The 16,315-nt window shown below is 45.6% G+C and overlaps 1 protein-coding gene across 6 annotated transcripts in view; it reads left to right on the forward strand.

Annotated features, from left to right (window-relative positions):
• Tpd52 (tumor protein D52) overlaps window positions 1-16,315 on the forward strand; it is an 80,273-nt gene that overhangs the window by 27,893 nt on the left and 36,065 nt on the right. The window contains exon 1 of one of the 6 annotated variants that reach the window (XM_076911225.1): window positions 1,301-1,413. The exons of 3 other annotated variants lie outside the window; for them this stretch is intronic. In XM_076911225.1, coding sequence (XP_076767340.1) covers window positions 1,335-1,413 — 79 coding nt within the window. In that variant the 5' untranslated portion in view covers window positions 1,301-1,334. Of the gene's footprint in view, window positions 1-1,300; window positions 1,414-3,627; window positions 3,764-5,620; window positions 5,642-16,315 lie in introns of those variants that run through there. 2 more of the 6 variants (XM_076911224.1, XM_076911227.1) reach the window with 2 other exon arrangements.

The raw sequence follows: 16,315 nt of genomic DNA on the forward strand, positions 1-16,315 counted from the left end.
AGTCCATCTCATTTATCAGCCCCATTCTCCCAGGTTACAGCACCAACTAGAGCGATTGTGTATTCTGAAATCTTTACCAAGTTGTTCATACATTCAGTTTTCAGGACCATCTGTGGGGTTTTGACCTATGACTGAAGAAGGTTTGCCATGGTTCACCTTAGGATGGACTATATAGGAGGGGCCTACCAAGTATACCTTGCAGTGGTCCCTGGGGACCGTTGTTCATCTGGCTATAATGTTAGGGGCAAAGGACCTTAGGTGATCAGGAGCTATGTCTGTGACATGAACTTGGTGCTGATGTGTCTCGGCTGTTCTCTGTGGGCATTAACATGGTCATGGAATTAACCTCTGAGCCGCTTTAGTCTGGTAGGGACAATGCATATCGTATGTAACTGCGATCCACAGTAGAAAGAGACATGCCCACAGAGGCTTGGATTGGTAGTGGGGATGCTCACTGAAAGCTGGGGAAGCGGAGCCAGGGCTGTGGGGATGGTGTGTTGAAGGAAATGAACCAAGTTTGGCTAACATTGAGGGTGTGTGGCTCATCCATGTTTTGCAATGCTGTGAATGGGCTCTCTCTCTCTCTCTCTCTCTCTCTCTCTCTCTCTCTCTCTCTCTCTCTCCCGGAAATATCTCTGCTGTTCTCTTTAAATGTCAGGAGAATAGAATGGAATGGAACCTTAAATAAGGTTCATTTAATGTGGAATCTTAAGTGATGCTGCTGGTGGGTTTTATGGTATTTATTGACCTTTTCAAGAAAAACAAAAACTCCCCCTCCTCCTCCCCCCTCCTTGCCCCCATTTTGGAGGAGTGCTGGCATCAGAGCTGGTGGGAATGTATAATTTCCTAGAGTTCAATACAGCTAAGTCTTTTTACTTACATTGTATTGTTTAGGATTCATGACCCTATGTAATTGATTCATCCAAAAATAGGTTCCACATGGGTGTTTATGTGTGTGTCATCCAGTGTTAGCTCTGAGACATGTTTCCTGCATGCAGGGACACCTTAGCCATGTAATTTAGGATGGATTACTGCTCCATAACTGGTTAATCTCCTTTAGGTCATTAACAGCTTAGAGACTAATAAGCAAACCCTCTAAATACTACTTTATGCCTGGAAAAAAAAAAGAGTCAATGTTCCTGGGAACACAGACATGTTTTCTTTACCTAGCCAGGTGCAGCCCATGTTCCCCATGGGTTCTGAGTCTTGTTGAGTCAGGAGAGATGCTACTCCAGGGACAGTTGTAATTAGAACTTTGCTCCACTTTGATTAAAGGATTCTAATTCACATGCGCGTTCCAGTCTGGGTAAGGCTCAGGCACCTTAACCTTCAGGATGACCTCGGAAGAAACCAGGACTTGGGCTCTGGTGATGGTTCATGTTCTCACCACCAAACAAAGACAGAGGACATGGGGTGAGTGTCCGAGTGCCGCAGCCCAGCCAGAGCTGAGGTGATCTCTCCGGCTCGGCACAAAACAAAGGTGTGCTTTGCTGTGTTGAAACCATCCTGGTTTATTTTCACTTTTTTCTCAGATAGATAAGAAACTGGAATTGTTCGTGGTAATTCTGAGCCTGCTCATTGGCTGGTTTACTTCATGCCCATGCAGAGCAAGGCAGGCAGTTCTGCCTGAGCTTGAGATCAGGCATCTCCCTGAACACCAGGCTTCCCACTTGTAAATGTACCAGGATGATGGAGACAACAGGAAAGATCACCATGTTAAACATTTTTATTTTGTAACTGGGTAGTGGTGGTGCACGCCTTTAATCCCAACACTCTGGAGGCAGAGGCAGAGGCAGGTGGATCTCTGAGTTTGAGGCCAGCCTGATCTTCAGAGTGAGTTCCAGGTCAGTCAGAGTTACACAGAGAAACTCTGTCTCAAAACACAAAACAAAACATTTACTTTATGGTCTAGCTGCTTCCATGAGATGTACTTAAACAAAATTCCAACGTACCATCTGGTATTGTTAGCAGTTAGTATTTGAATACATTTTTGGTGTGTGTGCTCCTGTGTGTGTGTGTGTATGTGTGTGTGTGTGTGTGTTCATGTGTGGAGGTCCAGGACAGCCTTGAATGTTCTTCAGGCATCACCTACCTTGATTTTTGTTGTGGGTTTTTTTTTTTTTTTTTTTGACAGTTTTACTTTGTAGCTCTGGTTGGCCTGGAACTCCCACTGTCAGTGGTTCTTAACCTGTGGATCTCAACCCCTTTGGGGACTGAATCACCCTCTCACAGGGTCACCTCAGACCATTGGAAAAACACAGATATTTACATTATGATTCATAACAGTAGCAAAATTACAGTTATGAAGTGGGACAAAAATAATGTTATGGCTGGGGTCATCACAGCATGTGTCTTAAAGGGTCGCAGCATTGGGAAGGCTGAGAACCACTGCTCTATGGAGACCAAGCCGAGCTCATCTGACCCTCTGGAGGCCGGGTGACAGAAAGAAGATTGTAGGCCACCATGTGGGAGCCAGGAACTGAAACCAATCCCTCTGGAAGAACAGTCAGTCCTCTTAACTTCTGAGGCACCTGTTCAGCCCCACCTTGACTTTTGAGACAGTCTCTCCCTTGATAGGAAGCTTGTGAAGTAGGCCAAGAGGGCTCCCCAGTGAACCGCACGGACCTGCCTCTTTCTGTCCCCTAGCTCTGGGATTGCAGACCCAGCTTTCTTTTTACCTGAGTTCTGGGGCGTGAAGCTCAGGTCTTTAGGCAGCATTCACTGGGCTTATACTCTGCCCCCAGTGTGTTTGCAAGCTGCAGACGCTGTCCTGGGAGTCTGCTTCCGTTCATTGTTATTTCAGTAGAGTTAGACTGAGGTTTCCACAGGGAAAGGTTTGTCTCTGCCCTTTAAGTTGCATCTGCTCTACAGTTCGTAATTATTAACTATGTTAATCTACATCAATATTGCTTTTAGATAGTATAGCCAGTTTGTAATTTTCGAAGTTCTAAAAGTGTGCTAAATTAGAAACTCAGAAAAAAATCCTTTTATTAAAACATTGTCTCAGACTGTAGGGTGTGTGTGTGTGTGTGTGGGGGGGGGTGCTGGTTTCTTCTCAGGTGATGGAAATGTTCCTAGAGTTAGTTGTGGTTAGCAGCTGCACAGCTCTGAAGATACCAGAAACCGCTGAACTGTACTCCTCATAATTTTCCTTTTTTATTTGGAGACAGAAGTCTGAGGTATCCTCAAACTGGCAGCAGTCCCCTTGCCTCATCTTTATGAGATTACAGGGCCACAATAACTGGCAAACTGTGTTCTTTATAAAGGATTAATATCATGGAATTGGAATCATGCCCGGGTAGGGCTGTTACTAAGAGACAAAGCATAATCTAAAATGTTACTGTAACAGTCTCCCGTTTCTCCTCCAGCTCTTTGTCCTAGACATGGCTGGCATTTGGCAATATACAGGTTACTGAGTGTGGAAGGATACTGTAGCCCTTTTTCTGATGCACTGACAGTGTCATTGAGACTATGTCATTGTGAGGAAGGCGGGGAAGTCTAAGAAAGTGCCAGTCTGTGACGAGGACCTTTGTGCTGTATTATCCCATGGTAGAAGTGGAGGAGGGCACAAGAGGAGCAAACACTATCTAAGGCATCCCTGTTGTAGCCATATGCTACTCCTGTGGTGAGAGCAGTCCATTCATGCAGACGCTCCCTCCCTCACAAGCTGCCATCGCCTTTTTAGGCCCCATTTCCAAGCACTGTTGGACTGGAGATTGTTTCCAACACATGAGTCTTGGGAGACATAGTCAGACCATAGCAAGTAAGTAGTTAAAATAACACATAAATAGAGAAGACAGGCTGCAGGGGCCTGGTAGTGGGAGTGGTGGTTTGGCAGGGACAAGGTACACGGAGAACCCAGGGAGCCTCCAGGGGGAGGGACTCCTAGTGAGCCTGGTTCAGGCCACATGGAAGCCTTGTAGTTTGATCATTGGCTACAATAGTATTTTATGACGCAGATTACCCGGGCCATTTGCATCAGGAAACTATTTTGTGTGGGTTTAAGGTTAGGAGATGATACATTTGGAGAATGTGAGAGAGAGGACGGTGTGGAGAACAAAAAGTTCTATAATTTTCACAGTGACAGTGATCACATACTGTTTGCAGTATGGTGATCACCAAGGAATGAGAGGAGACAAAAAGATAGAACCAGGCCTTGATCAGGGCTGCCATGGAGAAGCTGGCTTTTGGCTTTGAGAGTATGATGTTCACTTCTTTTTCGGGGCTTGGGTTCAATTTTTTCTCTTGTAGTTCAGGCTGTTCTTGATTTTGAGCATTTTATATATCTAGGGATAAACTTAAAGTCCTGGTCTTTCTGACTCTTCTTCCAAAGTGCTGGTCTTATAGGCATGAGGCCCCATGCTGGGCTTTACAATTTTTGGGTAGATTTCTCTGTCTACTTATACCTGTTTCCCCAGCTGCACAGAGTCCTGCACCTGCATGTCCTGTAGCCAGTGCCTGTGCAGATTTTAACTACAAAGCACAACCAAGTGCTTAGTGACCACATGCAGAGTGGCTGACTAAACCTCCTGAAGCCACATTTTCCCCTTTAGAAGACATTCAAATTCTCTTCCTGTCTAAGTTTATGCAATGCAGTTTCAGACAGAAGATTCTATTTATTACTTGATATTTTATTGTCAAATCCAGATACCTTTTAACTGTTGAGAAATATTTAAATTTTGAAGGACCAAAGAGTCACTTCCCTCAGCAGACAAAGGTGCCTCACACCCGCGTGGAAACTGTGAGCTTACTCTCAATGCCTCCCTGAAAATTCCTTTTATTTTCATGAATTCAGACAGTGGGGAAGGGAGACCTGCAGCTAAGAGCCAGCTGTCTTTGTTGGACTCAGTCCTGGCTGCAATCAGCCTTTTGAGTGTATTTCCAGAAACATCCAGGCAGGAGATACATGCCACCATCTCAGGAGTCCACATAGAAAGTGGTCTTGTCCGTTGCTAGTTTGAACAAGAAGTACCTTTGTAGCCCAGGGTGGCTTCATGCTCACTATGTAGCTAAGGGTGGTCTTGATCATTGGATCCCCCTGCCTCTGCTTTCTGAGTGCTGGGATTAGAGCATGCAGCATCACTCCTGGTTCATGTGTCTTAGAGAAAGGACCCAGGGCCTTGTGCACTTTAGGCGAGCACTCTAGTCATGGAGCTATACCCCCTGCCCTCACATGTATCTTGAACATATGTATCTGGCGCATAGAAATCTGTTTTTTTTTTTTCCAATAGTGTAACTGATGTGATTTTCTGTATATTATTCTTATATAATTTACCTTCCAGTTCAGTTGCTTTAAGTGTAATTAACAGATTCTAGTAAACTTCCTGAGTTGTATAGTGCACTTCCCCCTCCCTCCACCCCGCACCAACATTTCTACACTGAAGTGAACACTCATCTACTTTCTGTCTCAATGGGTTGATTTCTGACACTGAGAGGCAGTGCATTCTGTGAACTGCAGAAGTGCATTTAGCCAACTGTTTCCAAGCAAATCGAGCTTTTGCTGAGGTTTGATTTTGCTTCCTTCCAACTTCCTTTTAAGAAAATTTGACAAGTTTGAAAGCATGCCTTTGGGCCAGGCTTGCTGAGTGGGTGCTGCTGCTTTTCCACGGCTGCTAGGAAAGGAGAAGGCTTTGGGGCCTGGGTAATTATCACCATTTGAGTGGGAACTGCCTGGGGTTGTCCTTGGTGAGGAGGAAATGCCAGTATTTAGTGTGTGTTTTATGCGTGTGGGTGAAGAGGAATATTTACACAGGATTGGGGCTGTGGGGATTCATTATTTCAGTTTTTCTTTTATCTCTATAATCTGGAGGATTTCAGGAGCTGTTTTATTATGGGGTTTGTCTTAGGGCAGACTTTTTCAAAATTGTGTAGGTACCTGTTTTTGGAATTGTGAATGTAAACCAGCTGTTCCTGTTTTGTCTTGCTTTTTGAGGTAGCTAGCGTTCTATGTAGTCAGGCTATGTAGTAGAACCAGCTATAAATCTGATGATGGCCTTGAAACCTGCGTGCTCTTGCTCCCACCTCCTAGGTGCTGGGGTTATAGGTGTGTTCTGCTGTGCCTGTGTGGCTGACCAGGTTGTTTTGTGTTTTGAGGCAGGGTCTTGCTATGTAGCCCTGGCTGCCCTGGGATTCCCTTGGCCCTGAACTCAGAGATGCACTTCGTCAGAGATCCCTATTGATGATATTACAGATGTGCCACCATGTCCAGCTACTAATTTTTTTTTTAAATCAAATTAAAACATTATAATAGTAAATGCTTTGCATACTGTCATGGTGAGCATGTCTCAGCAACTCCTGTTTTATTTGTCAGTATGTATGTGCACAAGTATTAGGTAAGTGTGACAGTGAGATTTCAGTCAAAGGCTCCAACTGGCTATGCTCAGGCCTCCTCTTCTGAGCTCTGCTTGGGGCGAGTCGAGAAGCCCGGGGCGTGTAGTTCATGGAGATAGAATTTACTGGGGTTGGCTGGGGAGGTGAGCTTTTTAGTTTAGGGAAGTGAGAAAGGAAAATGATACTTCCTCTGTGGCCTCTCTTTCACTGTCAAAATAATAAAGTATTTAGAATGCAGGAGTCTTTTGGTAGATTTTAGTCAGCTAAGACTGCTAAGCTGTTCTGTTTGTACATGTGTGTGTGTGTTCACACGTGAATGTTTGGGAGTGTGTATTGAAGACAAAAGCTTGACAGGGTAATCCCTTGTCTCTGCCTCCCAAGTGTTGGGAATGCAGGTAGCTACCCACTTGCCCAGCTTTTGAATGGGCTCCGGGGATTGGTGCTCCGGGGATTGGTGCTCCAGGGATTGGTGCTCCGGGGATTGGTGCTCCGGGGATTGGTGCTCCGGTCTTTCTATTTGTGTAAGGAGCATTTTACCCACTGAGCAACCACCCTTCATCTGCTCTTGGCATTTTTGATTGGGGAGGCTTTAGAAAAATTAAGTTCCTAGCCATTTTCCAGGTTGAAGAACCAGGAAAGGTTGTGTGGTGCTAGGCTGACACAGAGGCCACAGAGGGTGCTGCTTTATGTTCTGTTCTCTATGGCTCCCTCAGCCTGCTGTCTTAGAGAATCGCCAGCCTAGGGTGGCACTGTCCATAGTAGGCTTGGCCCTCTCCCATCAATCATTAACTAAGAAAACGCCTTACAGGCGGGCCTACAGCTCAGCTTATGAAGGCGGCTGCTGCTGCTCCTTCTTCTCCTTCTCCTTCTCCTTCTCCTTCTCCTTCTTCCTTCCTTCCTTCCTTCCTTCCTTCCTTCCTTCCTTCCTTCTTCCCTCCTCCTCCTCCTCCTCCTCCTCCTCCTCCTCCTCCTCCTCCTCCTCCTCCTCCTCCTTCTTCTTCTGTTTTTGAGACAGGGTTTCTCTGTGTAGTCCTGGCTGTCCTGGAACTCACTCTGTAGACCAGGCTAGCCTCGAACTCAGAAATCCACCTGCCTCTGCCTCCCAAGTGCTGGGATTAAAGGCATGCACGACCACCGCCCTGCGAAGGCATCTTCTTAATCGAGGATCCTTCCTCTCAGATGCCTTTAGCTTGTGTCAAGGTGACATAAAGCCAGCACTCCCAGCTGTTACTGTAGGTAATGCTTTAGTTTCTTTTGGCACTGTTGGGAAGTTCCCCATATAGCAGTTTTCAGTTCTTGATGTGAGCAGTCTGCCATGTGTGTCTGGCTTCTAGATTGGCCTCAGAGCCATGCTGTCAACAGCATTCTTTGCTGCTGTAAGGTAGGTTCTTGAAGACAAGAAAATCGTATGTGTGTTTTCCCTCAGGTTGTGTCTGCTGACTTCTTAGAAAATGATAAAAGCAGGAAAGGTCATGTTTTGGAGATGCAGTAGCCACGCAAGACTGATACATGCAGACTTGTTATAATATCTGCATGTATCCAGGGCTGGGGTGCACTGGTGTAATTTCATTCCTGGGAAGATGGAGACAGATTCCTGTGATTTGAGTCAATTCTGGTTTTCATGGAATCAGGGCAGCCATGGTGACATAGAAGACTTTACCCAAATAAACTCAAATCAGCCTGGTGGCACATACCTTTAATTCCAGCGCTCAGGAGGCAGAGGCAGAGAGGCAGAGAGGCAGAGAGGCAGAGAGGCAGAGAGGCAGAGAGGCAAATCTCTGTGAGTTTGAGGCCAGCCTGGTTTACAGAGCCAGTTCCAGCATGGCCAGGGTTACACAGAGAAATGATGCCTTGAATAACCAAACCAAACCAAAGCAACCAACCAACCAACCAGCCAGCCAACCAACTCACTAACCAATCACCCAAAACAAAACAAATCAGCCAGCCAGTCAGTCAGTCAAATGCAGTGTTTGTCTTCTCAGCGACAATGTTCCTTCATCTCTACCTTGAGGCACCATAGCTAAGTCATTCCCTCAGACTTCCTGTTGCTCTGGCCTCCTCTGATCATGGAGACCTCAGGCCTCTGCTGTCTTGCTCTGCTTGTGGGAGCTCCTGCATGTCACCTTGACTTTTCTCTTCCTCAGGAGGCATGGGCCCTTGGTGTCTCCCCCCAGGAGCTCAGGTAGACATAAGGGTTGGTGGATTCCCTGTCAAGCCTAGCTTTAGTGCATGCATGGGTGAAGCCACTGGTGGGATGGACGTACCTCTGCTTACAGGAGGTTAAAATGGTGTGTGTGGCGAGACTTCTCAAAAGAACGGCCTGGCCTGAGTAGACAGCTGTTCCATAGAAAGCCGTGGTGTCCCAGATTTCCTTGGTGATGTCTGTATCTCCTCCGAGGAAATACGCTGTGCAGACACACAGTGCGGGGCAGCATGGGAAGGCAACATTTGGGGTAATTGCTTCAGGTTCCACCAATTCAAGTGGTCAACCCACAGGAGCCTGTGGAGGACACTTCACATTCAAACCCAACACTTCCGGTATGGATCCTGAAAAAACAACTTTACCATCTTAAAACTCCCATCCCCTACTTACTTATCCTCCAGCCTCCCAGCCTCTGGCAGCCAGCTGGTCAGGACTGGTTCTTTTTTTTTATGGTCTCCGTAGTCCTGCTTCTTGCAGAATGTTGGGCTGTTAGAGTATCATTGGCTTCTGTCACTTAGTAATGCCCGTTTACAGTTCCTTCACACATTCATGAGTTGTTGGGCGGCCCCTTCTCTCTGGTGTCCACTAATCTTCCATTGTCTGCTCATTACTATGTATATTTTTCAGTCATCTGCTGGAAGACAGCTCTGTGCAGTTGAGGGTGACCATGGTGAACAGTGACACATGGCTTTAGTGTGCATGGACGCTCTCAGCTCTTTTGGTTAAACGTCTAGGACAATGATTGTAGGGTGGAAACAGGTGTTGTACTCTGTTCAGAGCTTCTGTTGTCTTGGTGACAACTGCCCTCCTTCCCTGTGACACCCTGACCAGTGCTGCCAAGGTGAGGCTCCTCACAGGAAATGTCTACAAATCTGGTAGAGTGGTTATAATTCTTAGTACCACAGTTGCTGCCCTCTCTCCCCCAAAGTGCTTTGTTTTGTCTGGTGATATGAATGACTTTCTTGGTTCATTCTGTCTCTCTCTCTTGCTCTCTCTCCTTCCCCCTCCCTCTTCCCCTCCCTTCCCTTCCCCTCCCATCCCTGGTGTCCTGGAACTCATTATATATTTAGGGCTGGCCTCAAACTCAAAGAGCTCCTCCTGCTTCTGATCCCACGCCCTGGGATTAAAGGTGTGAGCCACCAAGCCCTGGGTACTTTAACTCTGCTGTGATCGTCTGGGTGTGGCTTTCGTATTGTGGCGGAATGTGTGGAGCCCAATGCTTTCAAGTCTAGCTGTGTTGCTGTGATCCATTTATGTTTTGGGGCAGCCAACACCACGATGTTCATCTGGGGATAAGGTCATTTTAGAAGAGAAATTTATAAAATCTATCTGAAAATCTATATGTCTGTTAGTAGACTTATGTTATATTTTGCTATCACGATACTTTCCAAAAGCTCAGTAGCTATGGACAGCAATCTTTGTTACACACATCTTTTTCTTTAGGCTAGAACCTACTACCGGTAGCTGCAGGGGAAGCTGGGTAATGTAGTTTTGTGTAGCTACATGGCCACATCTAGCTTCAGGGGATACTGGGTAATGTAGTCTGGCTGTGTGCATAAGACTAAGAGGCTAGTGGTTTGGTTCTTAGCCATATTAGGAAAGATTATTTGTATGGCAATAAAGTATTGTCTTTGATGGATGATGTGACTGCCAAGTTCTTGATCTTTTTTTGGGGAAAGCGATTTTGTTTTTTAAAAAGTTCTTCTTACTGAGTGTGCATGGAAGGGCATCTGTATGTGTGTGTGTGTTGTGCATGTGTGTGCACCTGTGCCTGTGGAGGTCAGAGGACAACTTTCAGGAATTACTGTCTCCTTCCACCTTTATATGGGTTCTGGGGCTCAAATACAGGTCATCAAGTTTTCAAGGAGGGCATTTGACCTGCTGAACCCTCTCACTAGCCCTGGGAAGTATTTTTCTATGATGTTGCCTACTTACCCAAACTTCAGTGGTCTTTAATACTAAGAGAGACTTCTGTAATAAATTAGGCCTACCTAATATATACTGTTAAGATAAATACTTACTCAGTAAAGACACCCTGTAAAATTGAGAGGAAGCTATAAATGTCTTCACAGTAATTAATGCAGGTATGGTAGTTAGATACTTTCACGATGTCAGGCCTTGTGCTTGCGAGCCATTGGCTTGAAGGTAACTGTCGCTGCGGCTTTGGTACCCCACTCTCATTTTAAGAGGGAAAGGTTTTGAAATGTGGAGTTGGGTAAGGCATCTCTGCCAGAGTAGTGAGTTCAGAGAGAGATGCTATAAACATAAAACTTTTAAAAACAAAATTAAAGAACAAACTGGCCATTTGTCCCGTGTAGCTTTCATTTAATCTCTTTGTTTTGAGATGGTCTGTCGTGACTCAGGTGGGCCTCAAGCTCATCGTGTTGTTGATGATGCCTTGAGCTCCTGGCCCGCCTGCCTTTACCTGCTGGGTGATGGGCTTTCAGGGCAATGCTGAGTCCACACAGACGTGAAATTACCTGTGACACATTTCCCCCTAGTTAAGTGACAAAGGACTAGAAGTCAAGGCCTCCTTTCAGGTGGCTCTTCAGCTGCCAGCCCTGGCTGCTTTCTCATTGTGTATGGGTGTATGCACAAACAAGATTCTTTTCTTTTTTTTTTTTTTTTTTTTTGGTTTTTTGAGACAGGGTTTCTCTGTGTAGCCTGGCTGTCCTGGAACTCACTCTGTAGACCAGGCTGGCCTCGAACTCAGAAATCCGCCTGCCTCTGCCTCCCAAGTGCTGGGATTAAAGGCGTGCGTCACCACCAACCGGCTTCACACACAAGATTCTTATTTTCCGAAGTCATTGGAAAGGAAGTTGCCCCAGACCTCTTAGTATTTCTCCAGGAGGAGGCTGTTCTCTTAGACAATCGTAGTACAGTTGTCTGTGGTCACTTCCAATTTTAGATCTATCTGTCTGTCTGTCTATGTATCTATATATCTATATATCTATATATGTATGTATGTATGTATGTATCTATCTATCTATCTATCTATCTATCTATCTATCTATCTATCTATCTCCACCTGCCGAATTTTTTCTTAATTACAAATATGTGTGAGTTAAAATCTTGAACCTGTGATCTAACTGCAAATTGCAGCCAATGGAACACTGGTAGTTCAACCACAGTCTTCGAGTTTCCCTTGTAACACCAGAGCACAACCATAACTGGAAAGCAAAACTCATCCTCCAAGGAACAATCCAGTCTCTAGAAACACCAACTGAATCACCCCCATGCTACAGAGTTTGGCTGCCAGTTCCTGCACAGGAACACAAGGCAGTGCAGCCTCCAATACCTCAAAGAGACACTGCCCTAAATCTTTTATAAGTCTTTATGATACATAAAATATCACCTAGTTTAGACGTGTCTTTAGAGGCCTGTTCCCCTGGGTCGGCTCATGCCACATATTGCTGTTCAGAATGACCCCAACCCTGAGTCACCAGTTTTAAACGAACTTTCTGTTACCAATGTTACAAATTTTTAATCATACCCAGTAGACTTATAGGCCAATAATCTACTACCAAGACATGCAGAACTTATTTGTACTTTTAAAAACCGGTCAGAAACAAAAATGAAGTGGCTACACACATTTACTTAGTTAAACCGGACAAAATTTGTACTTTTTCGAGCTGTAATTTCAAGAGAAGTACCTTGTTACCTGCTGAACCCAATAATCATAGTCACAGATTTTTCTAGGAGAAACAACCATCAGCTCCTTACCATAGAAGCCAAAAAAACCTGCTGGCCCCTTTAAGAGCGGCTTTTACAGACAGTGAGACCATGGCAGGGCCTCTCCAGCTGTGCTAGACTCCTAAACACAGGCGCAGCGCTCCAAAGGCCAAGTGAAACAGCTTTTTATTTTTACCTTTTCTTTTCTTTTTTCTCTCTTTCTCTCTCTCGTTCTTTCTTTTTTGAAATTAGTTAAAAACTGAATCAAGGGCTGAACAACCTGCAGATAAAGTTTTAACTTTTCTTTTAAACATGAAACATGGAACAACATTCAAGCAACGAAACAAAACCACAGACATGAACTGACAGACATGGACAGATTGGTGCACCAAGGACAGACAATAGACAGAGAGGGAAGATGACTAGATGTCCCATGAAAGGGACCCAGATATCCTAAGTAAGGGATCCCGAACTAAGCATTCCTCCACATTCCTCCCGTAGGAGCCACAGAGGAGGCAGTACCTGACCTCGCCTGTTCCTAGGAGAGCTCTGAGACAGTTTATGTTCATTCTCCTTTTCTTTTCCCAAAGCATCAGCAGATAGTACGGGAGGACTGCTTTTCTCAAACCCATGTCTAGGGTGTAAACTACTTCTAGTCAGGGTTCAAAGACGAAAAGCATCTACGAGAATTACCTTAGCTTCTCTGGATTTTAGCATGACTCTGAACACATGCACAAAGCACATCTTACCCTTACCTTGTCCTTCTACAAGGCTTACTTACTGCTAGCCTGAGTCTCCTTTAGTTTCCTTTGCATGCTCTTCCAATTCCGTGGTGTCCTTCGCTGTATCCCGCTTACTGGAGCTCCAGCGTCGAGGCGCCATCTGACCAAGCCAGCTCAGTCAGTTAACAGGTTTTCCAGCGTGGGAGTGAGGATTAAAAGAAAAAAGACGAGATTAGACAATATTGCAGCGTGAGGAACCAGCAATACAATAGCTGCAAATAGTCAAGGAACAAACCAAGCAATAAACAAAGCCCCATCATCACCATCATGATCACTGTTTCTAAGGGCTCTTCAGGATGACAAAAATGTCTGAGCCTACTTCCCTGTCCTAGCCCACAGTCACATTCATGCCTGAAGCCTACTTCTTTGTTCTAGCCTAAGATGTAGACTCCTGACTGAACTTACTTCTCTGTTTTAGCCTAAAATTAGATTCCTGCCTGAACTTACTTCCTTGTCCTTGGCCAATGTCAGATTCCTGCCAAGCAGCCCCCAAAGCTCTCCACACATTGTCTTAGTCTTTAATACAGATCATCACAGTCTCTACCTAGCTTTGACAAGGTTGATGTTCTCCTTGAAGAATGCTGCCCTGGGCCCCTCTAAGGACTGAATTAAACAAATAACTGTGGCATTTTTTCCCCTTTTGGGCAGCCCTGTACTTCATCTTGAGGTGCCTTTCAGGGGCCTGCCACAAAACTCCTAATTTTGGACAGAGTTTTCAAGTCATACCCTCTTTTCGTGACTCACGTATAGAGGGACTGTTCTGACCCACTAGATTATGCACTAACAGGTGGACAGAAACCTTATTTTCTTTATAGTTCTTTGCCCTTTTTGCCTTTCTGCTTGGAAAACTTAAAGGTGTCAGGCCCTGGAGCACATACCTCACGGCCTACGCCCAGCTGACCTCTGTACTGTCCTTGGGCGCCCTCTGCAGGCGCTGCCCTGCACGAGCAAGTGTCTGAGGCTGTTAGACACCCTCTGCCTCTAGCTAACTCTTCAGTTATGCAAATGTCGGTCCAGTTTTGTGGCCTGCTCCCCAGAACCAGGTTTGACAAGGCTGGAAAGATGGCTCAGAGGGGAAGAGCAATGACTGCTCTTCCGGTGGATCCTGGTGAATCCCTCTGCAACTTCAGTTTAGGGAATCCAATGCCCTCTCCTGGCCTCCGTGGACACCAGGCATGCGAGTGGTGTACAGACATGCATGCAGGTGAAACGCTGAGACACACGACATAAAAAGAAGTACATCTGTAAGGAAACTGTTTGATTACTAATTTATCAGGAATATTTTCTTGGGGCTGGAGAGCTGGCTCCCTGGTTAAGCAGTTGTGTTTGTAGGACCTGGGTTCTATTCCCAGCATTCCCATGAAGGCTCTCCACCTCCTTGGGCACCAGAAATGCATGGCTCACAGATAAACATACAGTGAGACTCTTATACACACAAGTTCACAAGACTCAAAAAAACTAAAAAGACATGCTCCATGTTCCAGACATGTATTTTTCCATTGTCATGTTACTACCTGTGTATTCTGCACACACATGTTCCTTTTAGCATTCAAATCATCTACTCAGAAGGCAGGTGTACTGCTCTTGTTTCTCAGGTTTGGTCTGAAATGAGCATCTTCTGTATGCATACTGTTTATAATATCGTGTGGAGTAATACAACTTGATAAGTGTATTATAATTGATACTTCTCTAACTTGATAAGTTAGAGAAGTATCAATTATAGAAAAGTTATCAGTAAAATAGAAAGGTAAATCTATGAGGAAAATGAAGTCTGAGAAAACATTGTCTAGGACAAGTTGAGGATTAGTTCAAGAAACAGGAGTGGCTGAGCTTGGTGGTGCAGGCCTGTAATTCAAGTCCTCAGGAGGCCATGACAGGGATGCTCTATGTTAGACGCCAGCCTGTGCTGTATGGTAAAACCTTGTCTGAAAACAACAACAACAACATCACAACCAAGGGGTGGTGACATAGCTCAGTGAAAGAGTGTGTTGCTAGTATGTAGAAGCCTGTGGGTTTGATCATAGCACCCTAAAACAACACAAAAAACCTGGGAAAATCAAGTTGGTTGAAACACAGTTGTATGATAGTGGGAAAAGAGGAAGTGTGTACCCAGGGCCCTTGCCACTGGCTCCAACCCCAAGAGAAGAGCACATTCGTTGGGATCATTGTAATGTACTGTACGTGCAGGGGCTGCCACAATATGGTGCCATCCCTTACCACCTTCTCCCTCTGTCCTTTTCTGGTCTGGCCTCTCCCCTTTTGGCAAGTGGAGGAAAGGAGTCCTGGCCCCTCCCACCAGCGACAAACACTTAGGCTCTAGAGAAGGCCATTGTCTTCTGTTGCTCAGTAAGTGTGTTAGGGAGACATTGACTGGGGCTGTTCAGGCCAGCCAGCTACTCCTGGGCACCCCTCTGAACAGTGCTGTATATCTGGGCCACATCTGAAACAGGAGATCAGGTGGGGACTCTGGTGGTCTTTTCTCAGAGCTCATGAGATAAGTGGTCGGGAATTCTTCAAGGGAAAGACGCAGATAAGGCAGAAGATGGCCACCCTAGGGCCACAAGAACACTCCAGGCAGATGGCAGAAGGGTGTGGCAGGGGAAAAGGAGGAGAGGACACGTGGCTCATGGGAGACGGTACTCTGTGTACTATTGACTATATAATCCATGTGAGGTCAGGCCTGGGAAATTTAGGAGAAAATTATGCTGATTTTGAAGTATTTTCCAGATAGCCCTGAGGGAATACCTGTCACACAGGGCCAGCTCTTCCTTGGACCAGTTAGCCTCACAGGAAATGAAAAGACCTTCCTTGCTTGGATGGTCCTAGGGCCTTTCTGAGTGTCCTTTCCTGTTGTTAGTCGCCTCCCTTGCACTGTGTGCATCCATCAGTCCCTCAGTCCCTCTCTCCACCCACCCACCCTGCAGCCCAGGGCTACACACATGGTAGGCAAGTGCTTTCTACTCAGCCACACCCTCCTAATAGTTTTTATGCTTTCTTTGACTACTTCAAAATCCTTGAGTTTGTTTCTTATAAAAGTATATAGTAAATGTTAAGGCTTATCATTCTGGCTCTTTTTATTGGTCAATTCCCAAGCTACATTTCTATTCTTTTATTTTTTCAGCTCCCCTACCCCCCCATTCCCTCTGTTATCTAGGCCTTGAACCTGCCATTCCAGGAACCCACCCATGTCTTTTCTGGGGCTGCTTGTCTGTGTTCGCCATTCTCAAGGCTGGGATGTCTGAACTGAGTCTGCTGCAGATAGGAAGGGGAGCTGTTCCCCAGAGCTGGAATTCTTGGCACTGTCCTGAAAGGGACTTAGCAGGTAGAC

The sequence above is a fragment of the Arvicanthis niloticus genome, chromosome 13 (genome assembly GCF_011762505.2).
Source record: "Arvicanthis niloticus isolate mArvNil1 chromosome 13, mArvNil1.pat.X, whole genome shotgun sequence".
NCBI lineage: Eukaryota > Metazoa > Chordata > Mammalia > Rodentia > Muridae > Arvicanthis > Arvicanthis niloticus.